General features: G+C 40.6%; 2 protein-coding genes across 5 annotated transcripts in view; both read left to right on the plus strand.

Annotated features, from left to right (window-relative positions):
* ythdc2 (YTH domain containing 2) overlaps positions 1-10,180 on the plus strand; it is a 49,797-nt gene extending 39,617 nt beyond the window's left edge. For 3 of the 4 annotated variants that reach the window (XM_084383759.1, XM_084383757.1, XM_084383758.1), the window contains exons 27-33: positions 210-329; positions 810-961; positions 1,621-1,795; positions 5,666-5,872; positions 5,980-6,162; positions 9,250-9,324; positions 9,499-10,180. In XM_084383759.1, coding sequence (XP_084239885.1) covers positions 210-329; positions 810-961; positions 1,621-1,795; positions 5,666-5,872; positions 5,980-6,162; positions 9,250-9,321 — 909 coding nt within the window. In that variant the 3' untranslated portion in view covers positions 9,322-9,324; positions 9,499-10,180. The remainder of the gene's footprint in view (positions 1-209; positions 330-809; positions 962-1,620; positions 1,796-5,665; positions 5,873-5,979; positions 6,163-9,249; positions 9,325-9,498) is intronic. The other variant, XM_084383760.1, reaches the window with a different exon arrangement.
* A 2,213-nt stretch (positions 10,181-12,393) lies between these two features.
* Positions 12,394-18,967, plus strand: macir (macrophage immunometabolism regulator). Its single transcript, XM_084383257.1, has 2 exons — positions 12,394-12,615; positions 16,340-18,967. The coding sequence occupies exon 2, from the start codon at positions 16,343-16,345 to the stop codon at positions 16,994-16,996; it is 654 nt and encodes a 217-aa protein (XP_084239383.1). The 5' UTR covers positions 12,394-12,615; positions 16,340-16,342; the 3' UTR covers positions 16,997-18,967.
* The last annotated feature ends 583 nt before the right edge of the window (positions 18,968-19,550 follow it).

A 19,550-nucleotide genomic window follows, 5' to 3' on the forward strand; every position in this document is an offset into this window, starting at 1 on the left:
ATTAATGAGACAACTTATTTATATATATTATATTTATATAAGTAATGATGAGAGGAATTCCTTTTTATGAGTCAATACAAATATAAATCCTTGAGTCAATACTGATGTTTTGTCACTGTTATGTTTTTTTCTATCCTACCTCCTTGATATTTAGTACCTAATATTTTCTTACTTACGTACAGTTTTATCTCATGTTTATTTGTTGTCAGACTGCAGGGCTGGTGTTTGAACTGAGGCAGAAGTGGCAAAGTTTGTTTATCAAGAGGATCCGCTGCCCTTCCAAGCCATGGTCTCAGCAAGACGAGGCCGTCATTCGCACTCTGGTTTCTGTATGTTATATCTCCTCCTCTTCCTCTTCCTCTTCTTCCTTCTTCTTCTTCTAAGTTCCACTTGCTTCACAGGAGGAAGGTTAGCCAAGCAGCTTCTGACAGATTTTCTTCTCTACTTCTTCACTTCCACCACCTTCACAATCAGCACTGTTAGAACACGTTTTTATGTGCATTGTTTTTCAGAGTATTATGGCTGTGTGTAATTCTTCTGCACACATTTCTTTTGTGGATGTTGATGATTTAACTTGTCTCGTAATTTAAGAAAATCTTGACATAAGTCTGCCTCACTGCAACTTGTGTCAGGTCACAAATCATACATTTACTTAATTAATGTTAATAACTCAAATACAATATTACAACAGTGACCCAAACTCATACAATACCTACACTATTGTACCCCAATGAAAACTCTTTAAATCTTTGCTACTATTATAAGCAATGTTGAAAATTGTGAACCAATTATAAACTGATGTCCCTCAGGTGCTCACAGCGGAGGAGCAAGCGGCAGGCCTGCAGCAGCCCACAGGGATTGGGCAGCGGCCCCGGCCCATGTCATCAGAGGAGGGACCTCATGCTTCTGTGAAGAACTCCAAGAACAGCCCTCAACTACCCACAAACACAATGAATGACAAGTACTAAGCAGTCTAAAACATAGAAACATTTACATTGCAGTGTGATGTATTGTGGTGGCCTGCCTGTCAGCTAAGTAATGATCCCTGTCAGAGGACAAAAAAGAACAAATATCCACTCTTTCCTCTAGATTCTAGTTTTATTGTTGGCAAGAAAGGGAACCCCAAATTGCACGTGATAGCGGTTCAATCTGTATGTGAGCGTTTGTGAATAGCTGAGCATAGAAATATTGCAGGGCATTTTGGTTAGAAAGCCCTGTATCTCTCCTGAGTAGCAGGTCTGCACCTTGTGTGTAAAGGGCTTTGAGTAGTTGGTAGACTGTTATTTCACTGAGGGAATACGTGCTTTACAATTGTATGTTAAGCTGATTTAATCAAGACAACAGATAGAGACATGGAGGATGTGCTGTTTGCATCAACAGCAAATTTAGACAGGATGAGACCTGAAAATAGGAAGACAACTTACTACAATATGATGAAATATACCTAAAATTTAAAACAGGAGGAATCAGAAATATAGGCATGTCTCTGTTTGATAAGAAGGCCTGGTTCTCTCTGCAGTTGAGGTAAACAAAGGCAGGTGTTTGAGAATTTAGAATAATAAGTCAAGTTAGATTCACTACATATTCTTACTACTGCACCATTTCACCACTTCTCCTCAGAGCTTGTAGGACACCAGCAGCCTCAGGTCGGCTTCAGATGAAAGCCCATAGCAAAGATGAGGCCTCACTGCCCATAAATCAGCTCTCTGATGAGCCTCACTCCTACAGTCATTTTTCCTGCTCTGTGACTGCGGACAGTCCCTCTGAAAGCCCTGGTCCCTCCTCCTCAGGAAAGGTAATCCCTGTCCTCCAAGCATTGTTAATACTCCTGATTACTTTTGCTTTTTTGTGACATTTTAAAGCCCCTATGGGTATATTAAGTATACTGATGCATCCATTTTTGTTTGTAGGACTAGTGAGATGATCATGGTGAAAAAGGTTGCAGTCAGTGTGTTGTTTATAGCACTTCATTCTCAGTGTTTTTGATTAAATTAAATTGGGGGAACATCATGGGAAGGGTATACCGTCAGCAGGGTCTTCGATAAGACCACTAGAAGTTGCTTCATTAAAGTGGAATTCCGGTATTTTTAAACCTGGGCCCTATATTTAAATGTTTGGATGTGTCAATGATCCATACTTACCAAAAGTTTTAGAATCAGTCCAGTAGATCACCTCAACTGGCAGCTGCAACGTGGCTGCAACCTAATCCTTTGAGACCGTCAAAGTTGTGTCCGCTAAAAGGGCTTGTTTTTGTCACTGAGGTTGTTATTCTGTCTGACAACATTACAGAAACAATTCCTACAGAGTAAGACCTTTTTGTTAAATAATAAGATCATTTTTGTTAGTCTCGTTCACAGAGAAGTCTCGCTGTGAAATGAGTCAGAGTTGGAGAGAGGAGTCTGGAGGTTACTTAGAGGAAGTGCCAGCAAGAATTTATTTCCAAAGTCATGGCTGAATATTTAACTGATTTTTACCATCTAGATGAGGCAAAAACTTTAACAACTAACCTCTCGTGGGATTTCAGTGCAATACTTCTCCTTTAACAAGAGTTGTGTTCTTGGTATCAAACAGGATCTTACTATTTCACAAAAAGGTGTCTTTGTAGGAATTGTTTCTGTAATATTGTTGGGCACATAGAATAACAACCTCAGCCTGTTAGTGACAAAAACAAGCACTTTTAGTGGATGTAACTTTAACGATTGCCCCAAAGACTTGCACTGCAGCCATTGTAGCTGTGTTGCAGCTACCAGCTGAGGTGACCTGCTGGACTGATTCTAAAACAGGTATGAATCCTTTACACACTTAAACATGTTAATACAAAAAAGGGCTTGACTTGTGTGTACATCACTTTCTAAGCATAAATTGAGGGAATTGAAACCAGATTGTAGAAAATAAATGTAAGAGGCATTATTCTACGTGTTTTACATTATTCTCCCATTCGATTTCATTTAATACCAAACGTTAATTGGAAATAAAGGCAGTTACAGCTCTCGCACAATTCTTACTCTCCATATCCTCATTATGAGTCCTAATAAAAATGAAGGCCATGTCACTGTAACAGAACTTGAATAATTGAATTATGTTCACCTATCAAACTTCCATTTTCAAATGTTGGGGGAAATCACTGATTGTCACAATCACTTTAGCAAGTGTAAAGCAGTCAATGTGCTTGATGTTAACATATAAGTTCTACTATGCATCACCACGTAATGCTGCATGCACAGACTTTTACTGTCCTCACACTGCCAGAGGAGAACATGAATGGAAGAATTGACATGTTTTATTAACACATATTTAACCTCTATCTCACCCACGAACACCTTCTATTCTGTGCCAGGAAAAAAAAATGTATCGTCGTCTCAGTTGTGGCCATTATTCACTATAAAGAATCATTCATCAGCAGGCTCATTTCCATGCATTTACATTCATGAGGTGCTTTGAAGTCCAAGTTGATTTGGGATTAATTGGGATTAATATGAGGAAACTGCACGCTGGTGGCGGGCGTACAAAAGATTTTATAAATCAGAATATTTTTTGCCATATGTACATTTCCTAATTTTTACGTACGCAACATTTATTCATTCCCCACTGAGTTTCCTAAATGAGGCCCCAGGTTCAGAATATAAATGGAATTCCCTTTTAAGAAATATGTTGAATCCTGCACTAGGGACTTTAACATGGTCAAAATATTCCATAAATGGATATAAATCGATGCAGCAGAACCAAAGATTTTTTTATTCCCCACATTTCTCTTCCTTGGCACCACTTGCTACCTAAATTACCCACAATACAACTCAACAGCCAACAGTTTGGTTCAGAGATTGGAATGATTTATGCTAGTAGGTGCTAATGTAGATTGAAGCCACTTATCTCAAGCATAGTTTTCTACAACACCTGTTTCAAAAAGTATAGATGCTGTGTAAAACCTGAATGAAAACAGAACGCAGTCATTTGCAAACAAACGGTTTGAAGAAGTATTCCTGAGCACATGTAGCAGTGTCCTTTATACAATCATTGGTTTGACAAAGTTGTAAACCTCATTCCATCCTTGCTTGTGGACGTCTTAGCCTCTCGCAGGTGCCCCTTTTATACCCAGTCATGCTACTATCACCTGTTACCAATCAACCTGTTTACCTGTGGAACTTTCTGAACAGGTGTTTTTGGAGCATTCCACAGCTTTCACAGTCTTTTGTTGCCTCTGTCCCAACTTGTTTGAAGCATGTTTGCTGCCATCAAATTCAGAATAAACAGATATTTACAAAAATCTATGAGAAGTCAAACATTAAATATATTGTCTTTGTGCTGTTTTGACTTTATTTCAAAAAGGATTAGCAAGTGATCACCTTCAGTTTTATTTGTTTAACAGTGTCCCAACTGTCTTTTAAACCAGGGTTGTAATTTCCATTTTCATTTTGTAGTCACGCAGCTTCCTCTAGAGACACTCTAGGCTTTATACAAGTTTTTTCTTAAATGCAGCAGTACTCCCCAATGCTCATTTACCTTGTCAGCGTTAGTATCTTCCTAAACTATATGCAGCAGTTTGTTGTAGGCTTAGTAAACAAGGATCATCATGGAACAGTCCTGAATTCACCAGTTCATTTACCACTTTGTCATCAGTTTGTTGGCAGCTGTCCTGTGGTAATTTCTGAATTAATCAGCAGAGGTAGACATTAGTTTGGGTCTCTGAGGCCAGGGCCAAGATTTTGATGAGGCTGTGGTGAATACTCTGTAAAATCTCATGCAAATATATACATGTTTGTCACTATACATGTACAGCAAGATTAAGTGTGAAGTACCAAGCTACACTGGAGAAACTGAAATGTATAATATAAACGGAGTATAATATCAAATATAACTGGAAAGTAAAAAGGAGAGGCCTTAAAAAAGGAAGTAAGGCATTGGCAACTTTCTGCCTTGTAATCAGGAGTCTTTCAGTCGTTGTGCTTTGCACGCTACCTGACTGAACAGTGACGGGGGTCACACATTACAAGATCACTAAAGCAAGACATGACACAGGAAGGACACAGTCCAAACAGTCCAGGTTGTTTGTGCGCTGATTCACAGCAAAAAAAACAAGGAAGAAATGTAAAAGAATATGAATGACAGGATGGAATAGTAGGATGCATGGGCAGCAAGGATTATTTTAGCACTGAAAACATGAAACTGCCTGCTCATATTGTGGTTCAGCAAGGACGACACAGTTACGTAAACTGAACAGCTTGTGTGTATGTATTCTAATAGAAACTATAGCTTATTATCGTGCCCACGCCATACAAATAGATGCTTGATGAGACTGGGTTCAGAGAGCTACTGCTGATGACAGCAGAGGAGAGAGGGAGAAAGGAGAGGAGTGTCTGCTGCCATTGGCTGTATTTCCCCGACCTGTCGGTGACTTAACCAGATTTTTAGCCTACTTGATATCCAGCAGGCGTCAGCAAGCGCGCTGGATTGCGTCATTGAACTGTTCACTCATGGCAAGCATCACTCCCGCGAGCGCGCTCCAATGCCTCTGATCCTGGGCTTTTTGTCGACAATCTCTAAAAACCATTGGCAAGTGGGAGATCAGGGCTAAAATCCTGTTGCATGAACGAAGCTTTAGGTAGGTGGGAGTTGCAGGTCATCCCTCTTAGTTTTTCTTTGTGTCAATTTATCCTCTTGCTCCCAGCAGATCTCAAAGCCAGTGTCTCATCTGGCCTCTTCATCAGTGCGGTACTTCATCATGAAGAGCAGCAACATCAGGAACATTGAAATTTCTCAGCAGAAAGGTATCTGGTCCACCATAACAAGCAATGAGGCGAAACTCACCAAAGCACTACTGGAGAATAGCCTCATCATCCTCATCTTTTCTGTTCAGGGCTCTGGGCACTTCCAGGTAACAGTCTAACAGAGGGGAAAAGGGTGCACCCACTGTAAACATGCAATGTTAATAAGGACTTTTGAATGAATGGACAAAACTGAAGTATTTTGTCTTTGTCTTAGGGCTACGCTCAAATGGTATCAGTCATCAGCCGGGAGAGCTGCCAGGACTGGGACTTCATGGGATTAGGAGGGGTTTTCAGTGTGAAGTGGATCCACAAGGAGAGTCTTCCTTTTCACTGCACCCAACACATCCTCAACCCATGGAATGACAACAAGAAGGTCCAAATCAGCAGGGACGGACAGGTGAGAGTATATATTTGTTACACTGTAGTGTGAGGTTCTTTATAATGCCAGCAAAGTATCTCCATTGTTAAGAAAGAGGCACCGAGAAAGTTTAAATAATTTATTAGAACTATTAAAACACCAATTAAAAAAAGCACTAAAAACCGTGCATAAAATGAAGGTGCTATAGATCAATACTCAAGGGCAGTGTTCAGTTCAGCAAGAAAAAATGGGGATTGGAGGTTCTCAAGTCTTAAGGGGGAAGGGGGATGCAGAGACTCCTGTGGCCGTCGATCTCTCTGTGCTGGCCCTGGTGCTCCGCCAGACATTCCTCCTCTTGCCGCCGCTATGATAAGACAAATAAAGAAAGCGCTCTCAGTGGTGGTCACACACCACCAGCAGCTCTCACACTTAATCAGTTTGTTTGGTTCGCTTTCCTTTACTTATCGTTTTGTGGCCGTTGAACCAATTTCTCCACCTCGGCTCGGATCCTCCGCGGCGACCCCATCCGGTGTCTCGTTCTGACTTTTCTCTTGCTTGGCGTAGCCGTCTCCTTTGTTCTTTTCAGCGAACGTGTCCGGTGAAACTGTCCTTGTTCACTTCTCGAATACAGGAAACTCAAAGTCTCGCCGCCTGCCCTCGCATCTTATCCACCACTACATGTGTGTTGTGTTTTAATCACCAGTGTTATTGCATGGTGTTTTTTTCATGTGTTCTGTATAGTAAGGATTGTTTTAGAACTCTGGACCAAGCTGATGAGTGATCTTAAAAAATTGGGACTAATTGCATCTCACGCCTCCAGCTCTTCCTGGCCAAGATGTTTACATTGTTGTCCTCGAAAGAATGATTTTTCTCCTTCAGATGTAAGTGGACAGCAGAGTCTTGACTGAATGGCACAACACAGGAGGGCTAACTCCTCAGGTCAAGACTCTGCTGTCCACTTACATCTGAGGTGGCCTAAGACATTACTTATCACCCACCTACAATGCTGTACTGAGTTCCTTCCCCAGACAGCTTAACAACCACTCACACCTGGGCTCACCTAGCCTTAGCGGAAGATGTCTGACTGGAGAAGGCAGAGTGTATAAGGCAGCCACCACACTGTCTCCAGTAAACTCTGACAGCGATTTTACACACAAAAACTATACGGAAAATAAAATCGTCCTTAGTGGTATATCTACAGTATTAGAAGATATAATTAAAGGATAACTACCGTTTTTTACAACCTGGACCTTATTTCTGGCAAAATATATGATCATTTACTCACCCAGATAACTTTGGTGTCATTCGGCGTCGTTCGGACGAAATTAGATCCGGTGTAGCGGCGATATATCCATATAATGGGAGAGACGGGGCAGCGACACACAGCCTCTATATAACGCATTATCTGCCACGAAACTAGTTAATTTCATCAATATTTTGTTATGAAATGCTAGCGCTATTCCCCTCTGAGTCCGGGCTCGTCCGTTATCAACATCCGGGGTCAAACTAGCAGTAGCAGCTACAGGTAAACAAGCCGCGCTGTCGCGGGTGCGCGCACAGCTCAGAGACGACATCTTCCAGGTCAGAGGTAGTAGATCAGCCTACAGACCCCGGATGTTGACAACAGACGAGCCCGGACTCAGAGGCTAATAGAGCTAGCATTTCATAACAAAATATTGATGAAATTAACTAGTTTCGTGGCAGATAATGCGTTATATAGAGGCTGTGTGTCGCTGCCCCGTCTCTCCCATTATATGGATATATCGCCGCTACACTGGATCTAATTTTGTCCGAACGACGCCGAATGACACCAAAGTTATCTGGGTGAGTAAATGACCATATATTTTGCCAGAAATAAGGTCCAGGTTGTAAAAAACGGTAGTTATCCTTTAAAACAACATCCACTCCGTTCTGCAATTCTTTGATGCTATTTGATGCTATCTTTAATTTCTAAAACCAATGTTGATAATTTCATCAGTTAGTTAACGTGGTTGAGGTGGAAAGGACTCAGTACGCTTGATATTGGGGAAAGGCAGGCCAGACTTTTCCATATCCTTCAACCTGACACATCCTGGCATCATCCCGTTTTTTAACAGCTGTGGTGCTCTACAGTTGACTATGAGCATCAGCACAGTGCAGCCCCTCCCCGCTGTGCTCCGGGGGGCAATTTGATGTTTAGACAGCACTGATGAAATATTGAGCTGAATTTGTGTTGACATTTCTTTTACACTTGAAAGGTACTTGTGGGAAAGTCTTATAAATATACAAATATATGCAGGTTTTGTTCTCAGCAATTTCTTTTAACATTACGCAATTATAATACAGTAACTGCTATGTTTTGATATGCTGATGTTTACCTCTTTTTTTTTTTTTTGACAATAACTGTGAACCAAGAAATCAATACCAGCTGTGTAATGTATTCTGTGAGGATAACAATAATAAAGAAAAAATTGAAGAAAAAAAAAGAGAGGTACTTGTGGGAAAGTCATCACAAGCACAAATAATACTGCTGGTTTGAATGTTAATGATAAAGTGGCTCTATAAGAACACATAATATGAAGTGAAATTAAATGTGTGAGAAGAATTGTTACACCTATAGTTAATGTAATTTCTACAATCCGGCTACAATACTCCACCTCACCATCTGTGTCGCCAATTCCCCTTGCCTCCAAAATGTTTGGACGACTGGGTGTCGTACGCCTCTTTCAGGCTCTGTTTTCTGCATACGCAACGTTTAGAAATAAGCAATTAAACATGGTGAATTAGGCTTACTTGAATTAAAGGGGACTTTTGGGCCTTTTCACTCAGGAAAATATAGTCTCCAGGACACTGTTTTAAGCTAGAAAGGTGGCAGGGTCTGCCACAAATGAAAGTAAAAGTAAAGTAAAACAGTATACATTGTGTTGTCCTTTATGATCAGTTTGTTTATTCAGTCATGAAAATTAAGTGTCTATTCATTTAGGCATAAAAACATTCTACAAAAACTACAATGTGTACCTTTGTCATAAAAAAAAAGAATACTATTGTTGTTAGTTGTTGCAAAACTCTACCAGTGGCTTTCATGTCAAACTGTCATTACTGCATTTACATGTTTTCCCCATCTCTTTCTTTTTTTGTCTCACATAGGAGTTAGAGCCCGAAGCAGGCAACCAGCTCCTGATGCTGTGGGAGAGAAACTCTGAGAGTCAAGTTCAATAAGAGGTAGCAGCACATCACTTCCCTGCACAACACTCACCAGGCTTTGTTCTTTCTCAACCAATTCTGCCTCAAACTGCACTCATTCACTGTATATTGATAGAAGCATCTACTTTTCTGTCAGGTAGGAAAGAGATATTTAAGATATTGCATGTATTATTTCTACTTTGCCTTAAACAGCACTACAACACTGCACTACCAGTTAAGGCGAGATGGCCGGGCAATGGAAGATGGACTGATTTATTTGCAAGCCAAAGTTCAACTGTTGTCTTCTCCTGTTTCTTGTCTGTTCAAAAACAAGCTCTCATTCAGGGTTTACTCCTCGTGTTCACATTGGTACTTGTGTTATTATCAAATAGTATGTTTAAATATCTGTGGATGTTCAACAGGAATTTAATTAGATTGGATGAAAACATGTTTGTATCACAAATTTTATAATTTGATTTCACAGTTCATTCAGATTGTTGATTACCGTTCAGATTGTTGTAATGATGTCCAGTTAGTTTTTATGTTTCATATTTACAGTACACAAACACTTGCACTTCTGAGTCTGGGTTCCTTGGAATTATATGATGTTTATAATGTTCTATGTTGAAGCTTTGCTCTGATGATGTTTTAGTGCCTTGGGCTCTACTGGGCATCATCAGGGACTATTTATGGAACTCATATAACCACATTTGTCAGTCTTTTGTTTCCTCGGATGAAGACAGAAAACAAAATGTTGTTAGCATTTGAACCTTGAAAATTCAACATTAATTTTAGCTGCTGTAAGAAGAGAGGGGAAAATGTTTACTGTTGAGTTAAGGCATCTAAATGATTGTATTAATAAAATGACAGAAATAAAAAGTGATGTCATCTTTCAGCTCTGTTGTCAGTGTGATGTGTCCTCTGTCACAATCCAAATGAAAGCACAAAGGGGCTGATTAAGTGTTGCTACATACATCTAAGTTGCATTCATTTACCAGGCAGAAAGTACTGTTAAATGGTAACTACACCAATTTTTCACATGAAAAGTGTGTTCAGAGGCCACAGCATGTAATCTGATAAATTGCTTCCAGTACTGTCACTCAGTGGCTTAGTCGCACTGTGGGTAATGTAGTTGCTAGGTTTAGAACAGGAAGGAGAATGCGTGAAATTAAAAAGGTGAGATCTCTGGTTCTGCTGCCTCCATTTTGATCATTTCTTTTTATACTGTCTAATGAGTGCAGTGCAGAACTGTGGACTGCTTTTCTAAACCTGGAGCCTATATTACCCACAATTCAATTCAGCCACTGAGTGACATCACTGGAGGAAATTTATCAGATTACATGCAGCTTCCTCAGGAGGCACACTTCCAGAGATGTCTACACAGAGCCAGAGCAAGACAACAGCCACCCAGCCACAGTCTGTTCACCCTGCTGCCATCTGACAACAGATACAGAAGTATCTGCTGCTGCACCACCAGACTACAGAGCAGCTTCACTCCTCAGACTGTGAGACTCCTGAACTCATCCTCAACACTCCACACCATAAGATTGTTTTGTACTGATTCTCCTATGTAGCATGAAGGAGCTTACATTTTTTATTTATAAATTAACCTTGAACCTTAATAAAAAATGGATGTATAAACTTACTATATACTGTACTGTCCAATAAAGCTGAAATCAAATGGTAGAGACATTTATTAGTGTGCCTTCTGTAGGTTTATTGTAGTAGTAGGTAGTAGGGAATACCCTCAGCATTTATCCAAGTGAGATTTCAGGCTTTGTGATGAGCAGGGCCCAGTAAATATGGAGGAGGAGAACTACCTACATCAGAGTTACTGTATGTCTGTCTGTGGAAATGTATTGGAATATGCCGTGTATGAGCCTAATATCAAGTGGACAAAGATCTGTTTATATTGGTTTAAGAGGGATAGTTCGGGTCTTCTGCTGTGTGGTTGTGTGAGGTAGTTATCAGTGTACCTCAGCATCAGTGTGTTGCCTGTTGTAGATGGCTGTCAGCTCTCCCCTGTGTGGAGCAGCAGTGTTCAGCACCAGCAGCAGGACATGTTAGCCGGCTAAAAGAAGGCCCACCTGTAATATGTATCTGTACATGTGCCACTCGGCACTGCCGTCAGACAGCTCTTTCCTTTGGCACTACATTTCCTCAAATGTACAACATCCATATTCCTCTGCACAGGCGCAGCTGTGCCTGCCGTGCACTGTATGACGTCACGGATGAGACAGTGTAAAGCAGCAAACATTATCAAAATATAGCGCATAGCATACTAAAACCGATATATCATTATCAGGTGGGCTCCACTGAGGGAGGCTAAGATGCGTCTTGCTGCTGGTACCATTACCAGTTGAGGTATTATGCACTGCTTCACACACCTCACAACCCCACATCAAAAAACTTGAACTATCCCTTTAAGTACTTTCTACCGTCTTCCTCGGGCAGACCTGCCAAAGAAAACTGAAAAATGTGAAGATTGTCAGGACACCTGTCCTGGAGGTTCTGATGCGTCTGTTACAGTGCTACCTGCCTGGATTAATACAGGTTTGTCTCATTGTGTGCGTATAAAGGAAAATGACGTTGATATTTTGGCACACGCAAATATGGATTTGTTTCAACGTTCTTCTGCTTCTTCGTATAATAATAATAATAATAATGATTATTATTGTTATTATTATTAATTTGTTATTATTATTAATTTATTATTATCATTATTATCGTTATTACTATTAATGTATTGCTATTATTATTGTTATTATTATTATTATTAAGTTATTATTATTATTATCATTATTATTAAATGAAGGTGTGCTTGAGCACCCCTAAAAACTATAGTCAAAAATAGCCAGGGCTAAATGTACATCATACCTTATTAATAATTGATTTTAGACTTTTTTTCTTCATAATTCTAACTGATCATCTCATTATTATAACTTGGTAAATCACAATGTTAAACTGAGCATTTTGCTCCATCATCGCTTCCTGCCTCTCACTGATCTTTAGTCTTGTGACATAACGCTGGACTTACTGTAACTGGATCAGAACAAATCACCTTATGTAACCTGTGACTGGTGTGTCGAGCAGAAACTTCATTTATTTGGTTTTCCTTTCTGTACTTACAAACAGTTGGGATTATATCATATTATATATATTATTGTTGTATAGCCTACTAAAGGATGTGTGACCGCAGTTTGGTGGGCAGCAGACCGGAAGTAGGCTATCCCTTTGGCTGCTGTTGACGGAACACAGGCGCGAGAGGAACCGGAGGCTGGAGACGACATAACGGGGAGGTTGAACATTGGATTCTCCGCAATCAAACAAGTTTGTATTTTGAAATATTTTAATCCAGTCAGTTTCGTCATCGGTTATGATACCGAGAGATATTTGATGAGGATTAAACAGCGGCGATAAGCTTCTTCCATCCTCGCAGGCTGCTGTCATATTCACCCATGACTTGATCCTGACGATCTGAGGCGAGTCGTTGTTTAAAATGATCAGTGCGTTGAATTTGTGAAGGCTCGTGCAGTCCTGGAAACACCGTGCTCAGACGGTTTGGCTTCTTGTGGCTGTGCTGGCCTCACATGGATCAGCGGGCAGGATGGACCTGGCCTGTCGTTCCTCCGAACAGCCATCTTTTATATGGGACGTTATCTCTCATACAGCTTTAAAATGTGTCGATGGATTATTAGCAGCTACATCGCTGCTCTCGCGGTGTGTTTGCGCGGTGTGCGGAAGCCTGATGTGTGCGTGTTATCGCAGCGGCGGCGGCCCTTCTGTCCTGGCTCAGTATGGCACGATTCAGCCGCGCCATGCGCCCATACGCATCCTGCTGCGGCTTCTGGTCGCTGTCATCCGTGTGCGCTTCCATCCACACTTTGGTTTGATAATGACGGCATTTCAAATAAAGAAAACGGCAAAACGGTTCGATGAATGATTTTAGAATATACCATTAAAACATTAAATGAACCCACGCCCTCCTTATTTAGTTTAGTATTATTATTTGTGGTGTGCATGGCATTGAATATGACATTCAAAGCCAGCAGCAACATCTCTTTCAAAAAATAGCTTCCCTGTTAGGCCCCACTCAGGATCCACTGAATACACTGTCAACACTGTGCTTTGGTAAATGTGCTCCAAAGGAGGAAGATGACAGTGATGCCTGCTTGTGTCTGTTTCTGTTGCAGTTTTATGGAGGCTGTTCTTATGCACGTGTGCAAAGCAACACAATGACTAGGCCTATTTATTATGGAGTGCATAGCAGAATGAATTCAGGCTCAAGCCCCTAAAGGGCAGAACCCTATAGTGACTCAGTTTAATATTATATTATTATTATTATTATTATTATTATTATTATTGTTATTATTATTATTATTATGCTGTGGCTCACATTGTCCTGAGCTGGGGTGACCTAGAAACATGACACAATAACTGGAAGTGATGTGCTTTAATACGGAACCAGTTGGCCTGAGCGCTGTAATAAAGGCCCCAAACTACCATGTTAGAAAGGCCACGCCCCTCACAAACTGAGCCTGATTGACAAAATGTGACACACTCTATGTATTCTGCACGAAAAGCATCTTGGACTATAAATGTCTACCTGAGGCATCATTATTTGACCAAACTTAAAATTTGTAAAAAGCTTGTTGTTACAGTATAAAGTTCACAACGGGCGGGGCTTAGCGGGAAAATGGCAATCACTGATTTGTGGCATGTCCCCACTAGAGACGCAGTAAAGTGGTTTGTCCCCTCAGAGCCGCTGGGAGGCAGGAGTTGCCATCATGTCAATAGCTGTCTTTCGAGGTACCCTCGCTCAGGGGGGAGCATTCCTCTGTATATCAAGGAGGTCCATTTTAAAAGTCCCAGTGAGAAGTCCATCCAGAGCAAGCATATTACAATACAGCCATCTTGCATCCAAGTAACATCTCCATTTCTTCCAATATCTGTTGCTATGATTATCTTGTTAAACCTTGGAGTTAGGTGAACCCAAGACACTTGGTACTGTTGGTGGCAGCGGTGTTTTCAGCGGCCTGCTGTTAGTGTGTTTCTTTTAATTGTGCCATTGTTATTTGTATTTTCCTAGCTTAGCTTGCGCAGTTTAGCCAGCTCACTTTGTGTAAAGCTTCTGAGGCTGAGCACAGCTATGTTATGGACATGTGATGCGGAGACAGAGACTGTTCAGCCTGGGGATGTATGTCAGACATTTGCCGGCAGAGATGTGAGAGGTGATCTGACTCTCTTTGTTAGTGATGGGAGACAGTTTTCTCTGCTGGGTGACACAGGTAGGGTTTCTGTCAGAGCGACCGTGGAAACGAGTGAGCATGAGTGAGCAACTCCTGCCTCACCTCTGAGGGGACAGATGACCTCCAACTGAGACACGCCTCTCTGCCTCCAACAGTCCAAAGCGACCACAGCTTAGTTCACGCTACAGGATTTTAGGCTCCTTTTTCCCACTTGACAGATCAGAGGCAGATCAGCATGTGCGCCTGTTAACAATAACTGGTCGGTAGCTGTTATGTGTGAACTGTACGAAGACGCACATCACAGAAGTCTGCTGGATATCCAGCAGGCTGAATATCCGGTTGAGTCTTCGACAGGTTGGGGAGCCAAGAATGAGTCGCAGCCAACGAGAGCAGACACTGCACTTGTAGGATCCATCTTATCATGCATCTGTGTGTTGGAGTAGGCACAAGAATAGCCTATAGTTTCTTTCAGAATACATTCAAGACAAGCTGTTTCTTTTGAATACCCGATTTGCCGAACAAGATAATTCTTGCTGCCCATGCATCCTAATCCGTCCTCTCATTCATATTCTTTTCTTTTTCTTCCTTGTTTTCTCACTGCAAATGAGCATGCAACCACTTGGACCGCTTGAACAACTGTAAGACTCCTGATTACAAGACAGAAGGTTGTGTAGCGTGACCAAGGCATTAAGCGTACTTAAATTCATTAATCACATTACAGTTATTAATCATCAATAGTGTGTGTGTGTGTGTGTGTGTGTGTGTGTGTCTCATTAGCAAATCTATCTCATTTGTTTCCCCAGCTGTGATCTAAGGTTACCATGATGATGGTAGATGCACAGGTGGTTTTCTTCAGGTTAAAGTAAAGAAGTGAACATACACCTGTATTTATTTGTGATGAAATGACATGATGTCATGTTATATTTTTATTATAGATTAATATAGCAGTAGGAGTTTTGAAGCATGAAATAGCAACTGTGTGTAGATATTGTCAAACGTATTAGCATTGACACAACAGACACACCTACTGCTCTGTAGGCCGCTGCACTATGCACTGTTCATTTGTCTGTATAATACTATTTAAAAGCCAAACTCCTGCTGCAGCTTCTCTCATTATGCTGCTCTGAACAGTCATGCCGAGGCGTGGCTCCAGCAGACCTGGGAGCAGCTGACCACCTGCCTGCCTGAGGTTTCAAAAATAATATCATTATTTTTCTGGTCAAACTGTCAAAGTGAAGTGTTGCCCTGTGAACTTTTACTGACAAAAAGAACAAAAAAATCAAATGAAAGGAACAATAATGAATTTTAGAACAATCTATGTTGAATCTGTAAGGTCGAAGGCCGTGTGAAATTCTGAATGTTTCTGAACATTGGCTATCTTTGTTCTCTTGGCATGTAAAAAGCAAACATGAATTCAAATATCGAATTGTTGTACCTTTCCTAGAGACATAACATTGCAGCTGAGATAGACGCCACATTCACATTTTTGCATATATGCCATACCTTATTGTAATCTGATTTCTGACTACTTGTAACTCAGCCCTCTGTATATATCATTTACTCTGTAACCAAACTGTGTAAATCTATATCTATATTTGTAAATGGACTGCTTTGATTTTTATTTTATTTTATTTATTTCTTTTACAATGAAACTGGACTTAATAAAATAATGAATTTAAATAAATAAAATAAATAATGCCTTCAGATGTTCAGTAGTTATGGCATTAGAGTGTTTGTGTATTGTGTAACTGCTGTATTACAAGAGTGATGCAAGGTATGTTTTTTCTCTATCTTTTATCAATCAGGAGATGTCTATAAGGATGGAAATGGATATAAGTGGAGTGTCCAGGGCGCACGTCTCCATTCTTCCTGCAGCTGAGATCAAAGCTTCATTGAAACCAGAAGCAGAGAGACCTCGCTGTGCCAGCACCCCGTGCTCACCCATCAGAGGTACTGTTGCAGGATACCAGATCCTCCACATGGACTCAAACTATCTAGTAGGCTTCACCACTGGTGAGGAGCTGCTCAAGCTGGCCCACCAGTGGTCAGAAGGCACTCCAGAGAAGGGCTCTGTATCAGAGGCCATGACCAGCACCATCCAGAGCACTGTTCCCAAGTCTGTGGACTTGGGCATCCACCGGTCTTCACGAATCTTTAAAGGCAAAAGTCGCTACTACCAACCCTATGACATTCCTGCTGCCAACGGGAGGAGACGGAGGCGTATGCCCAGCTCGAGTGACACCTTCCTCAGGTCCCTGACCCACTTGGAGCCTGGAAGGAGTCTGCATGCACCACTACCACTGTGTCTGCTTAAGGGGAAGAGGGCCCAGTCCAAGTCTCTGGACTACCTTAATCTGGACAAAATAAGTATCAAAGAGTCATCAGACACTGAGGTGCTACAGTACCAACTGCAGCATCTCACCCTGCGAGGGGAGCGCATGTTTACCAGAAACAAGACATGAAAGTATGGTGGAAGGCCTTTTTTATGCGTCTTTCACCCTCTTGGGGATTTAGGTGCTATTTCCAGCTTGGTTTCTTTCTACTCAGATTAGAAACAGTTCTTTAAGAAGACAGTCTGATAATCTTGTTATATTATTAACTTGGGGTTTTACCTTGTACTGTACACATAATGTTGTGAAGAAAATCCTTAATTACTCCTCTCAATGTTATGAGGGTGTTGAGGTAAAAAAAAATGTGAACTATAGGAATTTAGCAATAACTGGTGAACCTATTTATTGACAGTGATGTGTGTACTGGTATGGAGATGCACTGATATATCAGTTTACAGCTGATAAAAGCACACATACTGTATCGGCTTTAAAATGCACCACTGCTATCAGTCCAATAATAGTTTTGCTGCTTATCTGTGAGGAGTTGTGTAGGTGGAAGTTTTGTCAGATTATGGCACTGCTTACAACTGTCACATTAGAAAGGTAATACTTTTATTATCCTACTACATGTAATTTATTGATTTATTGCTATTTTGTTGTTGTCAGTCAATATGAATATGTTTTTCAACCAAACCATTTACCACAAGATGGCCATGGGTAAAAAAGCTTAGTGATACTTAATTCAAAGTCTGTTAATTACAGGATAGGTAGAGATGTGTGTATTAAGTCCGTCTCAACAGAATACTCAAATGCCGTGTGTACATTCAAAGAGTTTACTGTATCATTACCTCTGCCAATAATGATGATACAATGATCCCTCACTTTTTAAAATCTATTAAAGTATTTTTCCGTGGCATTTTTACCTTTTCTCAATAGCTAGTGTTAGAGGAGAGAGAGGAGGGGTGACAGGCAACAGACGTCCTCCGACTGGACTCAAACAGGGGACCTCTTCGTTACGTTGTCAGTTCCTTATACCACTTGTCACCTGGACGCCCAAAAGGATCCCTTCCTAATGTGACTACGTTGTAAAAGGTGGGAGAGAATCCATGTTCCAGTTGATTAACTGCTGTTTGAGTGAGGGCTGCTGATTTGCCCTCTCCTACAGATTGTTTGATGGGGAGAATCACTTCAAAGCCAGAACAGACAGGATGAACAACATACACATGCCATATGCATATTGTATTAAGATAGATTTGAGGAAAAAAAACAAAAAACTTTATCAGTCTTTGAGTGACATCGTCCTTTACAGAGTGCAGCAACTTTCAATCAGCTTGAATTCATGTTGGTTTCAGTAGGAGCCAGTATGAAGAGGATTAGGGCCACTGCAAAAAAGAACTGATGGTTTCTCTTCTCTTTTTTACAGAATTCAGATTTTTCTCAGATTTCTGACTTTAATCTTAGAATTCTGAAAGAGAAATCAGAGCTTAGATCCCATTTTTTTTTAGTGTCCCTAATCCTCTTTCATGGGCCAATTTATATGGTAGGAGATAAGAAAACATTTAAACCACTCCTGCAGTGTCACGTGCTTCAGATGGAGAATAAAATAGTTCCCACACAACCCAGAAAGAAAAAAAGAGTATCGCCTCAGTCTTTTCTTGCATCTGTTTATTGGTCATTGTTGGCAGATAGGGTTGCGACTATGTTGGGTATAGAAAACCATACTGATGAACAGTATAGAGATGCATGTTTTTACTGAGTGTATGTTCCCCATCACCTGGTAACGGGTGTGTAGTTTTCTGCACTGACTGCACTGTTAGACATCTACTACAGACTATCTCTTGAAACATCAGTTCACTATGATATTGTCACCACCATGGCATAATTTAAATGTTTAACACTAAACTCTGGTCGCCTCATATAAACACTACATTATTGTACATAAGCAAAGCCATGTGAACACTTAAGTTCTATAAAATCTGTGCATCCCTTGAGTTTTTGCACAATATTTTGTGCTGCTTTGAAGGAAATTGTAATTTCTTTGTCTCAGAACTTCTGTTTTCTATTACACGGAAGCAATAGAAAATTCTTTTTTCATTTTCAACATTTGACGCCTCCATGTTGAATTTTTTATGTGACTGTGGCATCTTATAAATTGTTCAGTTGAAGAAAATGAAACAATCTCAGTAACATTTGTGCAATCTGTGTTTTACTTTGAGCCCATTCACCTCAGTGTTCCCAGGTAGGGGGGAGTCAGCGTTCATTTCTGTCTTACCTGGGATTCACCAGAGACAGAAATGTTCAACTGTTTACAATGAAATACAGAAGTGCTGCATGTAGCTGATCCGACGAGTGCTCTTTGGTGGAGTCAATCCTTCAGGTGAAAAATAATATTATGGCTTTGTTTTTTAGACATATTAGCAATCACGCAGACCAACACATACTTAATCTAGGTCTTCATCAGGTTCTGGCAAACACACGGTCTGAATTATATACCAGCCATGGGTGGCATTCTGCCAACACATGAGATCTAATAAAAAAAAAAACACAAAGCATAACTCATAAAGTTGCTAAAAGTCTAGCATGGATCCTGTTCATGCAAAGGAAGGTGAATATACAATAAAGCATATTACAACCGTCCATTCCCCAAAATATTATCGATTTGACTCACTATCAATGGATACAAGTA

This window comes from Pagrus pagrus, assembly GCF_965226575.1.
Source record: "Pagrus pagrus genome assembly, chromosome: 19".
NCBI lineage: Eukaryota > Metazoa > Chordata > Actinopteri > Spariformes > Sparidae > Pagrus > Pagrus pagrus.

What these genes read in the sequence shown, in the direction of transcription:
- macir (XM_084383257.1), top strand. Translation starts at nt 16,343, where the DNA reads ATGTCTATAAGGATGGAAATGGATATAAGTGGAGTGTCCAGGGCGCAC.